The sequence below is a fragment of the Bombus vancouverensis genome, chromosome 5 (genome assembly GCF_051014615.1).
Source record: "Bombus vancouverensis nearcticus chromosome 5, iyBomVanc1_principal, whole genome shotgun sequence".
Lineage (NCBI taxonomy): Eukaryota > Metazoa > Arthropoda > Insecta > Hymenoptera > Apidae > Bombus > Bombus vancouverensis.
Genome location: NC_134915.1, coordinates 12,113,520 through 12,130,965, shown reverse-complemented (window position 1 = coordinate 12,130,965; position 17,446 = coordinate 12,113,520). Strand labels below are relative to the sequence as shown.

At 39.2% G+C, this 17,446-nt stretch overlaps 1 protein-coding gene across 5 annotated transcripts in view; it reads left to right on the top strand.

Moving 5' to 3' along the window:
- The window catches only part of pnt (ETS transcription factor pointed), a 145,291-nt gene extending 127,874 nt beyond the window's left edge, over positions 1-17,417 (top strand). For all 5 annotated transcript variants that reach the window (XM_033332764.2, XM_033332769.2, XM_033332766.2 and 2 more), the window contains 5 exons: positions 13,325-13,525; positions 13,621-13,929; positions 14,267-14,542; positions 14,633-14,930; positions 15,047-17,417. In XM_033332764.2, the coding sequence (XP_033188655.2) occupies positions 13,325-13,525; positions 13,621-13,929; positions 14,267-14,542; positions 14,633-14,930; positions 15,047-15,110 (1,148 nt within the window). In that variant the 3' untranslated portion in view covers positions 15,111-17,417. The remainder of the gene's footprint in view (positions 1-13,324; positions 13,526-13,620; positions 13,930-14,266; positions 14,543-14,632; positions 14,931-15,046) is intronic.
- The last annotated feature ends 29 nt before the right edge of the window (positions 17,418-17,446 follow it).

Genomic DNA, 17,446 nt, shown 5'->3' with positions numbered 1-17,446 from the left:
GTAAATGCTACTTGACGTATGAAACAGATTTCAGATTTATTAATGAAAAACTTGTGCTCGTTAAAAGTATATGACTTAATAAACCTATTAGATTTGTGGATTATACATACGTGCTGTCAATAAAATCAATTCGAAATTCTTGTTTCGTGGACCGTTTCTCCAAGGACATGTTATATATTGAGTGTAAACATTGATAAAACGCTTATGTTTGATAATACGTCATTATTGTATCGAAGAATGATTGGCTGTTGAGGTCAATATTACCGTGGTGTTAATAATAATCTCAGTAATGATAGAACAGAATTCCCAGACGCTTCCCAGCTGTCCCTTTGGATACTAAGCTCACAAAGCGTAACAGGGCAGGAAGCAGCTCAAAAATTGAAATTTCGTCAAACTGTCACTATCTGGCCACGGATATCGGTGGATACATTTATATAAGTAATTATTTTCATTTAAATCGGATAAGCATACGTCACGTCAAATATATCAGCTTCTGCGAGGCTCGAGCACATCCTGTGGAATATTTACATTCGTTCGAAACTCGTTTGAGATATCTCGGCCCAAAAACAGGACAATACTTTCAAGTTTTTTCAACGTCGACAATAGGTACTTTCATTAGAGTTTCGTTCGTTGTATCGTATATACCATAATTTAATAAATCCTTCCGATATCTATTAATATTATTATTTATTTGTCACTAATGAAGTATTTTTTATCTTTATATGTCACCTTTATGTATTTGTAAGTGCGTAACGTATCTCACGATAATTCAACGAAAGACTGATCCGGTGTAGACAGTAGGTTCAATGGATCTTCATCATCGTTCGGTGTCAGCATAGTCTGATCTTCGTCCAGGGCATCAAAGTTTTCGCCCAGTGGTGGCTAAACGCGTCTCGTTCAGCCACTCGTGCCGCTCGTGCCGCCACACTGTGCGGTTAATTGGCCATTTGACCAAGGTCAATCGTCTATGATTGCATTAAAGTGCATTACCGGTGTGACGAGACGAAAACGTTCCGGTAAATGTAAACCAACCAACGATCGAATCGAATTCACGCTTATCCACTTCGTTGCGACCGAATCTTCGCTCAAAGACTCTTGTATCGCCTGCAAGTTTCCAACAGGGATAAAGTTCTACCAAGTCTACAAGAAGTGTAAAATACAGAACGCATTTGTACACCATTGTATCTATCATAGCATATAATACATCAACTAATTAAATTCCGTATCGTTTAGAAGTACTTTCATATAGCTACAAAAATTTGATACTACGACGACGTGAACGTTTCATTGGAAAGTAAGATACTTGCAAATACTTTTGGTGGCCAATGTACATAAAAAGACGCGTCGAGATTTTCAACGCGTTTGTAGAAACGAAGAAAAAGCTCCGATACGCGATCAACCTTTTATAATTTCATGCTATAAATCTGTATTCTATAAACCTAGAATCTAATAAATCTGCGATTGCAGTGTTAACGTTATAGAGGTTTGTCTCTTCCCGTGCACTCATAGGTATGTTATTACATGCACCTTTCATTTCGATTTCTTTGATACAAGTTCTACGCTTTAGTTATGGATATATTGCGGTAGCGTTAACATTGAACGGACGAGCAAAAAGAGAGAGACTGGAAGCAATGCTCGATAATAATCGTTGTGCCCCGGCCGCATAATGATCCGTAACTATATCGTTATTTTTAACGCGGGGGCTTCTTTTGTTCGCGATGCACGTCGCCATTCGCAGCCTAGGTGTGGCCCGATGCTAAATTGCCAATAAACCTGGTGCCGTGCCATGCAAGGTCGCTATTGCATGGCTCGCCACGGATGGCCGCGATCGGATTTAAAGAAGCGATCCTTCGATCGCGCATGCGATACACCTCGCGCCACCGGAGAGCGCAACATTTCCCTGAACGTTACACCGATGCACAATCGCCGTGAATTCGCGCAACCGTGCAATTATTGCGGTATCGCTTCGATGGAAAGGAGCGGACGATCATTTTCGGCGATGAAACTCTGCTGGATCGGAAATCGAACGCGATCGACGATGATTTTAAGGCTCTATCGTACGAATGAAAATTGTACGTTCGAATTTTACGTTTTATTGTTGGTAGATTAATTTGATATTATAACGTCATGATGGCTGTTTCTCTTCCAGTATTTACGTATATTTATATAAATAGATACAGAAGCGATTAACGCTACTTTATGGATTGTATAATTGCATATCTAAGTAGACGTTTGTTTATCGTAAGTGTCGTGTAGAAGATCCGCGAGATCGAACATTTCTTACTGATATTTAAAGCCAACTTTATCAAAAACAAATACGCTTATTTTCTACCCGTTTAACGATTTGTTAACGTACAATGTCGCGTGCATGCGACCACGTAAGTACGTAAACATGCAACGTAGGATCTGAGAGAGTTCGGCTTACACTCCGCTTCTTTGCAAGCGCGGCTCATTTCGTTGCGAAATCTACTCGGTATCCGTAAGAATATTAAAATCTTTGGCTACCGAGAGTTACTGACTGAGAAGCATATTTAAGAAATATAAATGATATACGAAATGGAAATTGTTCGCGGAGACGTTTGTTCGTCGAACACGCATGAAATGCGTTCGAGTAATCTCGACCGGAAGCATGGAAAAATGATAAATATGCATTACGAATGATCGCGCGAGAATGGTCATATCGCAGACAACTATCTTTGTCCACTATAAGCGCATCATTCCGGTTTATCAAACGATGATCGCGTATTAAAAAATATCGGTAACTTCGCTATTTCACATTTTGCCAGATTTTTTCGAAATATTGTCACGTTTTGGCATTGTATCGGCGATCATAAGTAGATTAAGAAAGTTGATAGATTAAAGGAAGTTGCAAGTAACTTACTCTTCAGTCATCCCTTAAGCCTCCCAGGGCAAAATATCTTTTGAGCTATGAACAAAATCTTCCTTTTACTCGCCACTAATCATAGACATATATATCATCCAAAGCTTTTGTTAAATACAGGTAATTTTTTTAGAACTAAACTAGAGCCAGTTATCCTAAGGACGATATACGGAGGATCAATGATAATGACAATATTTCAAGGTTCTCGATGAAAATATGCTTTGTCAATAAATATCGACGACACTGTGTTGACGATAAATATTGATGCTTTTGTTTTAGAACCTGGAAATATTGATAATATACGTCGAACGTTGAGAACCTCCTAAGATCAAACGTATTTATCATTTGGTTAGCTACCAAGTAACTCGTCAAATGTGCAACATCGAGCGAGATATATTCACTAAGCATCAACGAATTTTGAAATTGAACCCAATGTCGAAGCTTACAGTGTTCGAAGTCGCAAGACAAGCGATAAATCCAAGAAGTTGATGCACATATAAAAAGTTGTAGTATTTATATGCGACGCATAAAAATTTTCCATGCATTCGCATACTGTGACGCGGTGGCGCGCGAGCGTACATCGTTTTGGTTGAAAAAACACGCGTATACCGGCTCGTCGTCGCGGAGACAGGCTGTGCGGAGTGTGGGAGAGTTCGCAGGTCACCGGTCTACCGAACAACAATGCGCGATTTCGTTGTCGTCGAGGACGACTTTTTTTTTTCTTTTTTACTTTTTTACTTTTTCTCCGAGTCTCGTTCTATCGTGCAATTGTCACCGCGTTCTTACGCGCACGCCTCTCGCGTTTTTCATCATCCTCGTTTCATCGCGACATTCGCGCGCGTCAACATCTTGTTTTTATTCCGTTTTTCTGTCTTGTACGTTAAGATTTGTTTCTCTGTTGCGAGAACAATGCTAATCTGATGGTGCATTATTAGTTCCTTGAACTTGTTATTGTTATTATTATTATTATCATTATTACCATTGTTATCGTAAAATAAATATCAAAATTAGATATTGTTATTGCCAATTCTTATGAATCAGTTGAACATTTATACTGTTTCCGAGATATGTAAGCGTACTTGTCTTTTACGTAAATATTTGATTTTTGGATTACTCATCTCCTGTCATGATTTAGATAGACGAAATTATCGTGGATTTTTTACATTCACGTTGAGGCTGCTATCGTAAACGTCGATAAAATACCAGACTCAGACTGAGCGATTGATCTTTTATCGTTGCCTGCGTACTAGCAATTTTTAAATAATCCTTTGATCTTCTTATTATCTTGATAAGGGCCCAGTGAATGCGTAAGCACATGATTTCGACGAAGGAGGAAAACGATGGAAAGGGGGAAAATAACAGTCCCGATTCATTGAATTCGCAGCGTACCACGAATGTCGTTTATTCGCATACAAAACAGCTCAGAGCATGGCAACTAGCGCGAAAGCAAATTCATTATTTCCTCCACTAATACTTTTATTTGACCTCTGGTTTGCCAGTTGGAAAAAGTCCGATATTCGTTAACCATAAGCTATCTAATACCTGTCCCAACCTTCGATAAAGTATTTTAACCTAAGGTATTTGTTAATTCTTTTAATTCGTTATTTTAGCATAATAATAAAACACTTACGAGCCGGAACATTTCTAATCGATAAAGGATTTATCCTTTTGAGGACCTGCAGCTAATAACGATTTTAGAGCTCCTGAACTAAATGAAATTTAAAACCATTTAGCCTGGCTGAATCGATGTCTGTTAAATCAATAGGAAATTAGTATTTAATATAATTGATAATTATATTGTTAATGTTTAAAAATCTTTTGGCTAATCTGTCAGAATATGATATTCGCTTATAGTTAGATGATGAAGAGTGGGCCTATCGAGTGCCCGTCTCGAATAATCGTTATCTTAGTTAAACTAAAATTTTACAGTCTTTGCACACTAACGAATGTATTTTATGTAATTATGATAATCGTTTATTAATCTTTTGTGGCCACCATGACGTTTCGGGGACTCATGACGCTTACAGTGTCATTAGCGTCAGGATAAATCCACCCCTGCTTCCAATATCGAGTATTCACAATAAGTTACTATTTGCGTCAACAACAGAACACATCGTTTCTTAAAACAAGATCTAAGAATTATTTAAGAAATCAAGAAATTAGTACTACAATTACCATGACCGTCAAAATGATTCGTAATTTCTCTCATAGTAATTTTATAGATGCATTTTTGCGTTTTGTTAAATTCTTGTAAAGTACGAAAGCTCTGTTTCTTCGGTACGAGTTTTATGCTACGGCCCTATTTCTATCGCATTTGATAAAAAGAAATTTAACGAATGAAACTTCTCCGAAAGGAATCTAGTGCCTACACCTGCGTCATATCCAGTGCCTGGAGCTTCGGCCAAAAATCAAATCGAATCTTCTGTATCTAAAAAAGATTCCGATACGGGCCGCGAGAAGAAGGAGCAGAAGAGGAGAATCGGCGGGCTCCAGAGAAAGAAAAAGATAATAGGCTTCCGGCGATGAAAGCGTTCGCGGGGCAGGTTTTAATTTTCAAGAGGCCGCCGGTCTACTCCTTTTTCTCCTTCTTCCTCGTCGTCGTGTTCTTCTCTTCTCCGGCTTATATACACGCAGCAGCTGTGCAGGCCGACTGGCGTTTCATTCGATTTGGCGCGTGCCTCGTGGCCTGCGTTGCTGACCACGTTTTGCTTGCTGGCTGCCTTGCGTTTCTTCGCCGTTACTCGTTGCTTGCGGACCAGCCCTTGGCACCTGTTCCACAGCTGATACGCGTCTGGCTGGTGGCTACATTTGCTCCCTCGAAACTATCTTCTTCTTCTTTTTCGTCTTCTTCTTCGTCATTCTACTCGTTTATTTCTCTCTTAACAGGCGCTTTCTCTTCTGGATTGAATTCCAGTACAGAGTTCGTATTTCATTGTAGATCTTATCATTTGTTTATCGACGAAGCAACGAGCTACACGAGTAAAGGGTGTACCGGACGAAAGGAGACACGCTATAGAAGGTATGCGATGAAAAATATCGAAGTGGTACATTGTCGGAAAATGTTTGTATGTAAATAGAAGCTGAATGACCTTAGATATTTTGTATATTTTTGCATCTTATAATTTCTCATAAACGCGTAAACATCCGTGGTCTAATAATAAATTTGTTTAATTCTCTTGACTCTCTATGACGTCATGTGACTTGAACGTTGCTTACACACTTACATGTCCGTATTTTTTTAAACATTACTGCACTGCTCAGTACTTTATGATATTTCAGTTTATTATTGAGTTACTGCATTGCTATTCTCTCTAGAAGAATTTCTATATATAATCCCTGTTTCTCCAATATGAATCAGAAACAATAATCAACCATAATTTTATGTTTCTATCATTTGAGGCTTAAACGCGCCGTCGATGAAAGTAACGTTTATGCAAAAAGAAAGAAAATTAACACAAGCAGCACGAATTCTCGCCTTCTTCGTCTATAGTTCCTCTGGGTCCAAGAAAAATACCATACAAAACGCAGGTCACGATTTGCCAACACTTTCTATAGGTTACGTTCCAACGCCCTTCCTATTCGTACATTCCTTCGGTATCGTGGAACATACAAATAATTCATCGTTGGTATTTACAATTGGAAGTTAGTTAAACGACTCGAGTGATTTTTCATAGGAAGAGATACGAAGAGAGCAATAGTTCCATGGGAAGCTCAGTTATAATTAGGATTAAAAACATCCAGATCAGGAAGTAGATTATTTATATATATATATACACACACATATATACATATATATACAGATAGCGTGTCGTAATCCACTCTGGATAACAAAGAACCCGCGAACTTGGAATTAATCATCCAAGGATTACGTTAATGTACCCTGCCAGCGAGAATCATGCAATACCGCGAAGGTAATATCAGATCTGCAAAATACAAAGAACGTTGGAACGCTCTTGGAAAAGGAAAATTGAAAAGAGGAAGCCCTCGTTTGCAAATTTAACGAGACTCCGGGGCCGAAATTCCAGAACCGCCCAAAAGTATGCCAGCCCGGTTGAACTTTGGAGAAAAAGAAGAACGAGAGCCAACGTGAAAGAAAAGCGATCAAGACAAACGCGAAGGAAGAAAAAAGAATTGCCTGCTCCGGCTTCAATTGTTCATCCGTGTGAACAAACGCGCGGCCTGAATGCTTCAGGAATTTCGGAATAGTTTCGTTGCTCTGCCCCCCTCTTTAGGAGTCGCGGCTCAAGACGGCGACGAAGACGAAAAAGCAGAGGAACAAGAAGAAGAAGAGGTAGAAGAAGAGGTGGAGAGGAAGGATCGTGGAGGAAGGAACGCGAGAAGAGGGTGCATTTAGGTAGCATGAAAACATGTACCTCGTGGAGGAGCACACGAGCAAAGTGTTCATGGTTGTACGTGTGTGTTGGGCGTTTAGGTGTATGCGTGCGCGTGGCACGCCGTGAGGGCCGACTCGAAGCTGCACTCCCACGCTCACCGTCCATGAAATGGGGTGCGAGGTGCAGCTACACGCCAACCCATGCAGGTGTAGGTGGTGTGCGCAAGGGTCCGTCCCTTGGGCCCCCATTAACGTCGACGTTCCTCGAACCGACTTGCCCGCGAACCTATGAGAACCCGCCTGGACTTATATGATAATTCCGCGTGTCGTTACACTCTTTGACCCTTTATGGTGGTGTCTACCGAGCGAGAGGTTTCTTTCTCTCGCGCCTTGCGCTGGGCAGAATTTGTTTGACTCGTTGTTACAGGACCATTGTTTTAGTAACAGAGTACAGGAGAGCTAGGAAATTTGTTCATTAACGTAGAACCAACGTTAATGGGACGTACAGGATAATTTGGAAATTAACTTTCACGACAAATTGTAATTTTGGATCATTTGCATAGTATAGAGCGAAATTCAAAACTATTAAAATTCTAATTCTTAGGGCGAGAGATTTATTTTCTTAGATTTAGATTCGCTGCTTAGGATTCGAATATTTTGAACGATCTTCGTTCAGTGTGATAATTTTGATATTTAGCAAACCTTCGAAAGCTTCGACTTCTTCCATCTTTCTATTACAAAAAAAGATATTAACTAAGAAGATCTATATACTAATCTAGATACTGATCTATATTAAATACTTATCATTGCACCCTTATAACGTTTACAAACGATATCGTTCCTCTGTCATGTAAACAGACAATTGTTCCAACGAACCTACGATTAATTGCGCTTCCACTTAACTGCAAACTAACTGTATCGATTTTACAATCCGCAGTGGCTTTTGCAACCGATCGACACGGCTAGATATCATCTATCGTATCTGCGACGATCGTGGAAGTTCGTTAACGCGAGTGGACCCATTATTCGTGTCGCGAACGATAGCTGTTCGTTACGGGTCGAGTGCTGGGCCACCTGTTTTCCTCGCCGTTAAAAAGGATAAGTGTGGGAACGTCGGCTGGTCACACATATCGTGCACATTGTAATTCCGTGTGTTCACGCAACGCGACGCTTAGCCAGTGGATTATGATAATCCGCCAGAAGCCATTGTCCTGCACGACGTCGGGGGATGCCGTGGAATCGCGAGCCTCGCTACCAAGCTGCTCGGAATAATTAGCGATTTTTTATGGTTGCGAAGCGCGAGCAGAATTCATTGGAAAAGAAAATTGTTTAATTAAAATCCGGTATTATATAACCAACGGATACGATAAGAAGCCACGCTAACTGCGACATTTAGAAACGGTTCAATGTTTTATTTATCGAGCTTATTTATAGTAGCTTCTTAATGGAACGGAGATCGTTTGCATGTGAAGTGCGATTTTTAGCAATGAAATCTCACACAAGCGTTCAGAATATCAACGAAACGTTATTGAAGCGTCAAACGTCCCCCACAAAAGGCATAATCGAAACCAGATTACGTACGCGTGTACTGTTATCTTCGCGGAGCCGGATTCGCGAAGCCTAACGCTCTTGATCTTATCAGTAACTGGAATGAAACGACAAAAATCCATTCTTTTCATATCCGATGTAATTAATTTCCCCGATAATGTGTTGCAATTATGTTTTAACATCTAGACGGCGGTATTTATCAACATAAGATTTAAGGAATTTAGTAAAAGATGAATGAAAGTGTTATTTATGCAGACAATAGCAAATAAAAGCATAAGACTAGTTTTCTGATTGATTGATTATCGCGTTATGTTATAGATATTAAATAAACGCTAATCCACAGTTGCTCGCTATCGAACTCCATTCTATCGTAACACTCTGTCAAGCTTCCAATCGTCGGAAAATATCACTTTCCTCAAATCTTGTACTGTCCAGTGCTTTAGTGCTTCGACGAAAGCAATTGCCAACTTTCGATTTTTACTACTAAGTACCTTCTTCCGAAACAAAATCATTCGTGGCGCAGATTTCTTTTTGAATATCAGCAGCGTAGCGGTTCGAAAATGATCGTTTTCGGACGTGGTCCAACTGGGCTGTAGCTTTTTGAGCAATTTTTCTAAATTTATAGCTACCATGCCTGCTTACAAACTGTCTCAAATCTTCCAATAACATGCGTATTTGCTATATTCTTTCTATAGTCTTTTTTCTTTTTGCGTGATATACCTCCTTAAATGTGACAATTCTTATTATAAATTCAATACGTCGTGTAAAATAGGCTTGTTATCGTTCGATTAATTCGAAGCATCACTTTGTTCGAATGTTCGTCTTAAACATTAGTTTAATTTTATGACATTTAATGTTTTAAATGCAGCATCGAATCGTCTTATACAGTTCGTATACATTCTATCAAGTATTCTTCATATCTTAATAATGGTTTCGTGACCATTGGTAGATACATGTGTGTCACTGTAAGGAAAACTTGGAAGTGTTAATTATTTCTTAATAATATGGTGTATGATTAACTATCGGAAAGGTAGTCGTCTTAAACTTTTGTTCGCTACTGCAAATATTCAGGCAACGAAAGAGTGTAATTATTGTAATTCAGTAGTTGTTTCCGTAACAGCACGAATAAGAAACGTTTTAAATAAAATATTTGCTACGAAGAATCGCGGCCAGGATATTTCTTATTTTAACGAATCTTTCACAAGTTTTATAACTTCTACATGTGCGATAATATTTAAGCTGGAACAAAACAATTAAATCTTATAATTTTGCTTCTCTTGTAAAATCAAATTCAAAATAAGCAGCGCAATATAACTTGCGCTTTCTATTATCTCGTATCAAGCATAGAGTAAATTTTAATATTGCATGATTTTTTTTCGGAAATCTGCAACAAGGAAAAGTTAGGAATATCTTCCCAAAAGTCCAAAGAATTACTACAAATTGCGATTTATCGGATGTTTGTCCTTCGCGCGGTATTAAAATTTACGAACTTGAGAAGAAATTTAACGATGTATATCTTTGTTTTATTGCTAATTTTTAAACAATATCGCAAAAGTTACAGTTTATTACTTATATTTTTCCGCTTACATACATTTATAATCTACAACATGAAATTATATTTGCAATGCGTAATTTCACATATTGTAATTATAATTTCAAATACATTTCGCAATTTCGATCTTTCTTCTGTCGCAAACTCGCGCCGAGGCCGCATTGTGCGCGAGAAGTAAATTATTTTGATGCAAATCGTAGCATGTTTTATATTAATTAGTGACCTCGTTCGTTGAATATCTCTATCGCGAAGACGACGAAAGTTATAAAATTTTGTCCAGGATACGTGCCTTGCATCGCACTGCGCGACAGTGAGAACAGAGTATTGCCAGTGTTGTTTCAATCCATCGCTTAATTACATATTTACCATCCGTGACGTAGTAGAAATTACTACGAAACGAGCGCAATATCCAATAAAAGAAGCGCATTACGATAAAACGACTTTTACATGAGCGTGTAAAATGCTAAATAATAACAAACAAGCTGCAAACTCCAAAGCCCAAAAACGATGAAATATCTTCGTAAAATATTAAAATATCAGCTTTACTCTACAACTTATTTATCGATGACAAACATACTTGTTTCTCCTACTGTCTTTTTTCCTCTTCTATTTATATCCATAAATCATCCGATTTGAAATTGTATCGCGTTATTGATAATCCTGTCAGCTATAAGCTTACTCAGAATGACATTCACAAGCTTGCTGCACGTGCAGTCGTCTATTTATACTTAACTTGAAGAAATGCCCGGTCATTCGTTTCTCTGGAGCTAGTATCTCAATTCAATTCAAATAATTACACCGTGCACGGTCCCTTTCTCTCGTCTACAACAACTATTCGGGACCTTGGTGTAATCTTCTCGACTGATCTATCATTCGCTTCTCACATCATCAAGGTTGCCACTGACAGTAGTGCGCTCGAGCTTCTTCGTTACATTACATAGAGCGTGTAAGTTTTTTTTTTAAGGACGTCAACACCGTTAGATCGTATCGTGTATCGTGCGTTGGTTAAGCCTCACTTAGAACTACTGTTCTACCATCTGGTCATCTTACCATTCTCGTCACATTATCAATTTAGAACGTGTACAGCGTATAGATTTTTATGCCTAGCCACGTGTTTTAAGCTGTCACGCGTCTCTAACGTTGTTGATTACGATTACTCTGGCCTTTGTTGAACGTCTGTTGCGTCTGAATCTCTCGATCGTAGACGCGAGATGCTCCATCTTACATTCCCTCACAAATCACTAAACGGCGTTGTAAATAGCTTTCTTATCTTATCGTAGCTTATGGAATCTTAGCTCGTCTTAAAACTCGCGTGCTACGAGTCCCTCGATCAGGCATAGCTTATTCCTTAACGCTTGTTCCTCCTAGCGGTGTCCCATAATGGGTCGCTTTGGGTCCAGTTGCTATACTCCCTCGTTTTCGTAGCACTTTATTTTCGTAGCACAATATTTTCAATTCTAATAATGTCTTTTTTTCGGAAATATAGAGACAGGGCATCGACTTGCTTGTTTTACTTTATTTCTCAGTAAATCATTTATATACAGGGTGGTTGGTAACTGGTGGTACAAGCGGAAAGGGGGTGATTCTACGCGAAAAAAGAAGTCGAAATTTTTCCTTTGAGGCCTTGTTTTCGAGAAAATCGACTTGGAATTTTCGCCCGGTACGCGTGCACTTTATCGCGTCTCGTTGTAACGGATCTCACTGTAGATCGTTGTCTCGATCGAAAGAAAACATTTTTATTCTATATTTTCGACTTCTTTTTTCGCATAGAATCACCCCCTTTCCGCTTGTACCACCAGTTACCAACCACCCTGTATATGAATACATACATGAGCGAATAAATAGCAGGATATAAATAAACCGCATCTGTTCCGTTTACATTATAATATAATTATAATATATTATAATGTAATTAGAGAATAAAAAAGCAAAACATAAATAACAATTGGTTGAAGTACAATGATTTCTACATATACGACGTTGGCAAACATCACACTGCGACAAGATTGTTGTTACGATCTTTAGACAACAAAACTTGTTACGATCGTTAGACAACAATCTCACAGAATTCTCTAGCATAAGCGTAATTGTATTAATAGGATAATCGCAAAAGTTAATGCATAACGATGATCTTTCTATAACTCGAGGCGTGATGTAATTTGTTTACATTCGTTTCTTTCCAATTTCTCTCTCTCTCTCTCTCTCTCTCTCTCCCTCTCTATACACATATACCGAAGAACTTATTATCCGTTTAAATAAATGAACAAATCTTTGAACTTGTACGTCAAAGCTGTTCGAACCGATCTCCCGAGATTCCCCGATCTTCTCTCGGACCTCGCGAGATCAAACGACCAGACGATGATTTTACAAGCGCTGTCGCGTTCGTGGTCGATCCGACGAGGACGAAGCGGGTCGCAGCCTCCGTAATGGACGCGCGACGGGTTTCTCGTGGCCGAGGAAAGGAAGTCGAGGATAGGCGGAGTTGGCTCGGGCCAATCGTCGAGATGCGCGCCGCCCACGTGTCAGCGGTTCCTCCCTGCAGACTCTGTGCCTCTCGTGACACCGTGCACTCCCCAGGTTCCAACGATTTCCCATCGCGACCCTTCGCTGCGAATGCTGCCAGCCCGAGCGAAAAGTCGAAACGATCGAAATCGCACGCCGGTCGGCGACAATCCGCTATCCTTCGAACGGAAGCAGAGTACGGAGACGCGACGACGATGGGGACCTAGCAGCGTACAGAAATCACGGAATTCGAATTTTCTTTAACCCTCGTCGTATGACGCTTGAAAATCTCCACCGCTCCCGTCGAAATCGTTTTATCCGGACATCTTGTGTCGTTGGAAAGAAAGAGAATAAAAAAGTAAAAATACAGGCAGATTCGCGCGAACAAAATCGTCGCGCCCCCTTCGATCGATCGATTTCGAATAATTCGCAGATTTCGCAAAACACAGAGATTTAAGGGTACGTGGAACATACGTAACGCGTTTGCTTTTGTGGTGATATTTTTAAGGAGGTTACAATCATCTACGCAGCCCCGTGTGCCAAGACGAGAACCAGAGGGATGAAACCTCGCCGCCACCTCACAGCCATAACGCTCAAGCGCCCAACTCTCATTCCAGTACTCCAAACAGCAACAACAACAATAATAATAACAATAACGCGAACAACGCGTACATACATCTACGGAACTTGAACCAACTGAAGACGGAGTGTAAGTAGCGGAAAATGGAACGAATATTTCGTGGATTTATCGATTTTTCAAAGGAGGATCGTAGAATTTGAATATGGTTCGTGATTGTCGAGCAGCGAATTATGCCAACCACCATATAACGGAGCACCTGCAAGGCGGTGGAGCAGGGTTGACGAGTGGCAACGATCTCACGGGTACAGGGACTAACGAGAGCGACTTAAGGGTTAGTCAAACGGCAACGGAGAGCTACATGACTCCGGCACATTATTCCGGCTACGATGAGGCGTCCGAGTATCACAGTCTGCCGCAGGATCACCAACCGCCGCATCCTTTCAACCTGGATGGCTCGCCGGAATTTTACAGCGCCAGTGGAATTCAAATCGAGCCGAAGTATCAGCCATCGCCGTTTAAAAATTATCCTCGAGGTGATCTCAATGGTTTAAGAAACTTCGAGCTGCTGTTCTCCAATCTATATTATTATCCGCAATTTACGTTCAATATAAATGTCATCGAATTGATCTGTCAGTATCCTTGGACGTTGCTAAAATGTTTTTGCTTTTGGTCATTAAGATATTCGGATATATTTGCTCCTTGTCTTTTTCATATTTTTTTTTCTTTTTTTTTTATGAATTTACTAACAAGGTATTCAAAGGAAGAATATAGAACTATATAGAAGAATAAGGACAGCAAGGAGAACAGTAGACTTAATTAATGATATTTGAACGATCGTTCGACGATTATAATCGATGCTTTGCAACCTAGGTCGCTACCACGAAGGATACAGCGAGAGCGGTGGTTACGGACAATACGACGCTACGCCATTCCAAACGGTTCCAGGAAGCGGAAGCGGAGGAGGAGGTGGCGGCGTTGGCGGTGATCAATGGGGAGTCGGCCCTCTCGAACACCTGTCTCATCATCCGGCATTCTTGGCTGGTCTTGGTCCAAGAGATTCTTCCAATCCTCATCATCCCTCGTCTATTGGAAATAACGCTGATCAGAAACCTCTGTTGCAGAGCGCGATGATCCCCGGTTATACAAGTAATTAATCGCTCGCGAGTTAGAATACGATTCTCCTGGGTTTTTCGAAAAAGTTCGTTCTAAGGAACAGCTACTTTCTAATGTTAACAGGCACTGGACCCTGCTTTACCGGTTCCGGTCCCATTCAACTCTGGCAATTTCTGTTAGAGCTGTTAACAGACAAATCGTGTCAAGGCTTTATCTCGTGGACTGGCGATGGCTGGGAGTTCAAGTTGACGGATCCGGACGAAGTGGCACGTCGTTGGGGCATCCGTAAAAACAAGCCTAAAATGAACTACGAGAAACTGAGCCGTGGTCTCCGTTATTATTACGACAAGAATATTATACATAAAACAGCTGGCAAACGATACGTTTACCGCTTTGTCTGTGACTTACAGAGTCTCTTAGGGTAAGTGCGCGACAGACACGATGCTCTGATCGTTCGGTTCTCTTGAGAGCAGTCGACGATAATCGGTTAGGACGATAACGATGATCGTGTTTTATAGTATCATTGTTCGTTCGTAGGTACAGTCCGGAAGAACTGCACGCAATGGTTGAGTTGAAGCCAGAGAAGAAGGAAGAAGACTGAGTTTCTGTTATCAGACGTGTTTAAGGACTGTGTCGTTTTACTAATTGAAAAGAAGGAGAAAAAAAAAAAGAAAGAAAGGGAAGAAAGAGGAATCCGAGCGATTCCTTGGTACCGCGATGGAACAAAGTTCAAACTGACAATTTAACGAACAATGTGAAACGAACAAACGAAACGAAGGAACGAGTAACTGGTGTATTGATAAACGAAAGAATTCTTCTAATGAATAGAAGACAAAACCAATTGATGTCTTCTAACGTTCAGATACATGATAAAATCGAATCGGTCGTATGTACCAAAGACAGGGTCTGCATACCATTGGTGCCTAAAGTTAATGAAAATCGTGAATTTGTTTCTAAGTGATTAATTTGCCAAGCCAGATTTTAGAAGATATTTATAGGAAATAACTCAACAATTTATACATATTATATATATTATACATATAAATATATATATATAAATATATATAAATATATATATATATATTTTTAATGTTACATAATTTCTACGCACTACGTCGAGCACACGATGCGTCTAAATTATTTATGTCTCATCATTTTAAACATGCGTGTTACATCTCGTCGATAGATAACACCATATGTGATTGTTATTACTATAATTTTACTACAATAAAGCCATTATACCATTATTATAGACGGCGAGCTTGAATTCGACGTTTAAATGCTTTTCTACGTGTAGATTATTACTAAGTTGTAGTATTAAAAATACTGTGTCTCCGAGCTCGCTTGGCTGCAACAACTGCAAAACAAACCTCCTTTTATACTATTACCGATCTTTCTTTTTTCCTATTCGCTTCCTCGATGTTTCACGTGCGACCAGTCCCAGGTGAATAATGTTGAAGGACTATAATTAACAGCGTTTCAGGTGCGAAGAAAGTATGCCGTTAATTTCGCTACAAGTTGTATGTTTGAACGCGTTTCTTTTTCTAACGAAATCATTTCGTTTCGTTGATCTCCATATTTTTCTAACGATTAAAAAAAGTGATCATTTTTTCGAAGGAAGGGGCGACGTGCAACCAGTATTGAACATCATAGGCCCGTAAAATAGTATTTGGAATAGAAGATGATAACGTTTCTTGGCGCTTAATTTTAAAGATTATCGACTACTAAAATTTAATATATGTTTTTTCGTTTAATAGCTCGGATGTCTTCGAATATCGAATAACTGTTAGAATTAAAGTCAGCATACATCACTTTTCTATTTCAAATGCAGTTTTATTTGTAATATGTTGTACGCGTAAAGAAAACGACGTTTGCTATCCGAAGAAAGTTTTTCGTTAAATCTTCCAAATTCGTCAGAAACCCGTAACACTATCATTTTGCGGATCATAGCAATAATTAAAATATCGACGTTCTTAAGTGATACTTTATCATTTGCATTGTATATAATATGTACACGTGTGGAACACTCGATAACGCGTGTATAGACGGAATTCGACTATAATGTTGCGACTAGTTTGCGTGATTCTCACCGTATTTCGATGAGCGTTTTCTACGTTGTAAAAATGTTGTTCTGTTGAACGTAATAATTATTGTAACAATATCGGTTGTATTGATATGTACGACAACGGATAAAAAAGAACGAGGAAGTTTCTTAAACGCGTTACATATCTATAAGCGTATGTAACATTACGTATTTTATATAAATTAAGTTTCTTTAATTGTGTTTGTTAAATGTTCGGATCAAGAGAGAAAGGGTGAGCGAGAGGGAGAGAGAGAAAGAGACGAAGATGAAACGAAAACTATGGTTGAAATATATTTCATAATGAAGATTATAAAAGAAAGACTCGTAAATCGACGACGATTAATGGCGATTCAAGAGGAAATTAAGTTAATCGCGAGATAAAAGATCTTGACATATCCGGTCACGATTGTTAAGTTTTCTATATGTAACGAAATAATTTAGACACCTTTATAGATTATCGACATATGTGATTAACAGTATACCAATTTTGAAAAGTAACTCACGGACAGGTATCGAATAAAATTAACGGAATCGTTATAATTGTGTAATTTCGAATACATTGTAAAAATTTGATGAAGAAACACGTATGAAATGATTTATAAATCCCTCCTTCTCTGCACAGGACTAGACATTCGTAAATTAAGTTTGAATATTTTTAGTCGAATAAAGGAAAAAACGAAAATTATGTAAAGCTCTACTGCATATATGTGTGTAAAGCATTCAATCATCGTTTCCGACAACTATGTGAAGTTACGACAGCGACATGTGAAAATTTTTCAGTAGTTGCAATAAAATAAAGAAATTTTTATAAATATACTGAACAAAGGGACAATTTCATTCAACGTCATATTCAA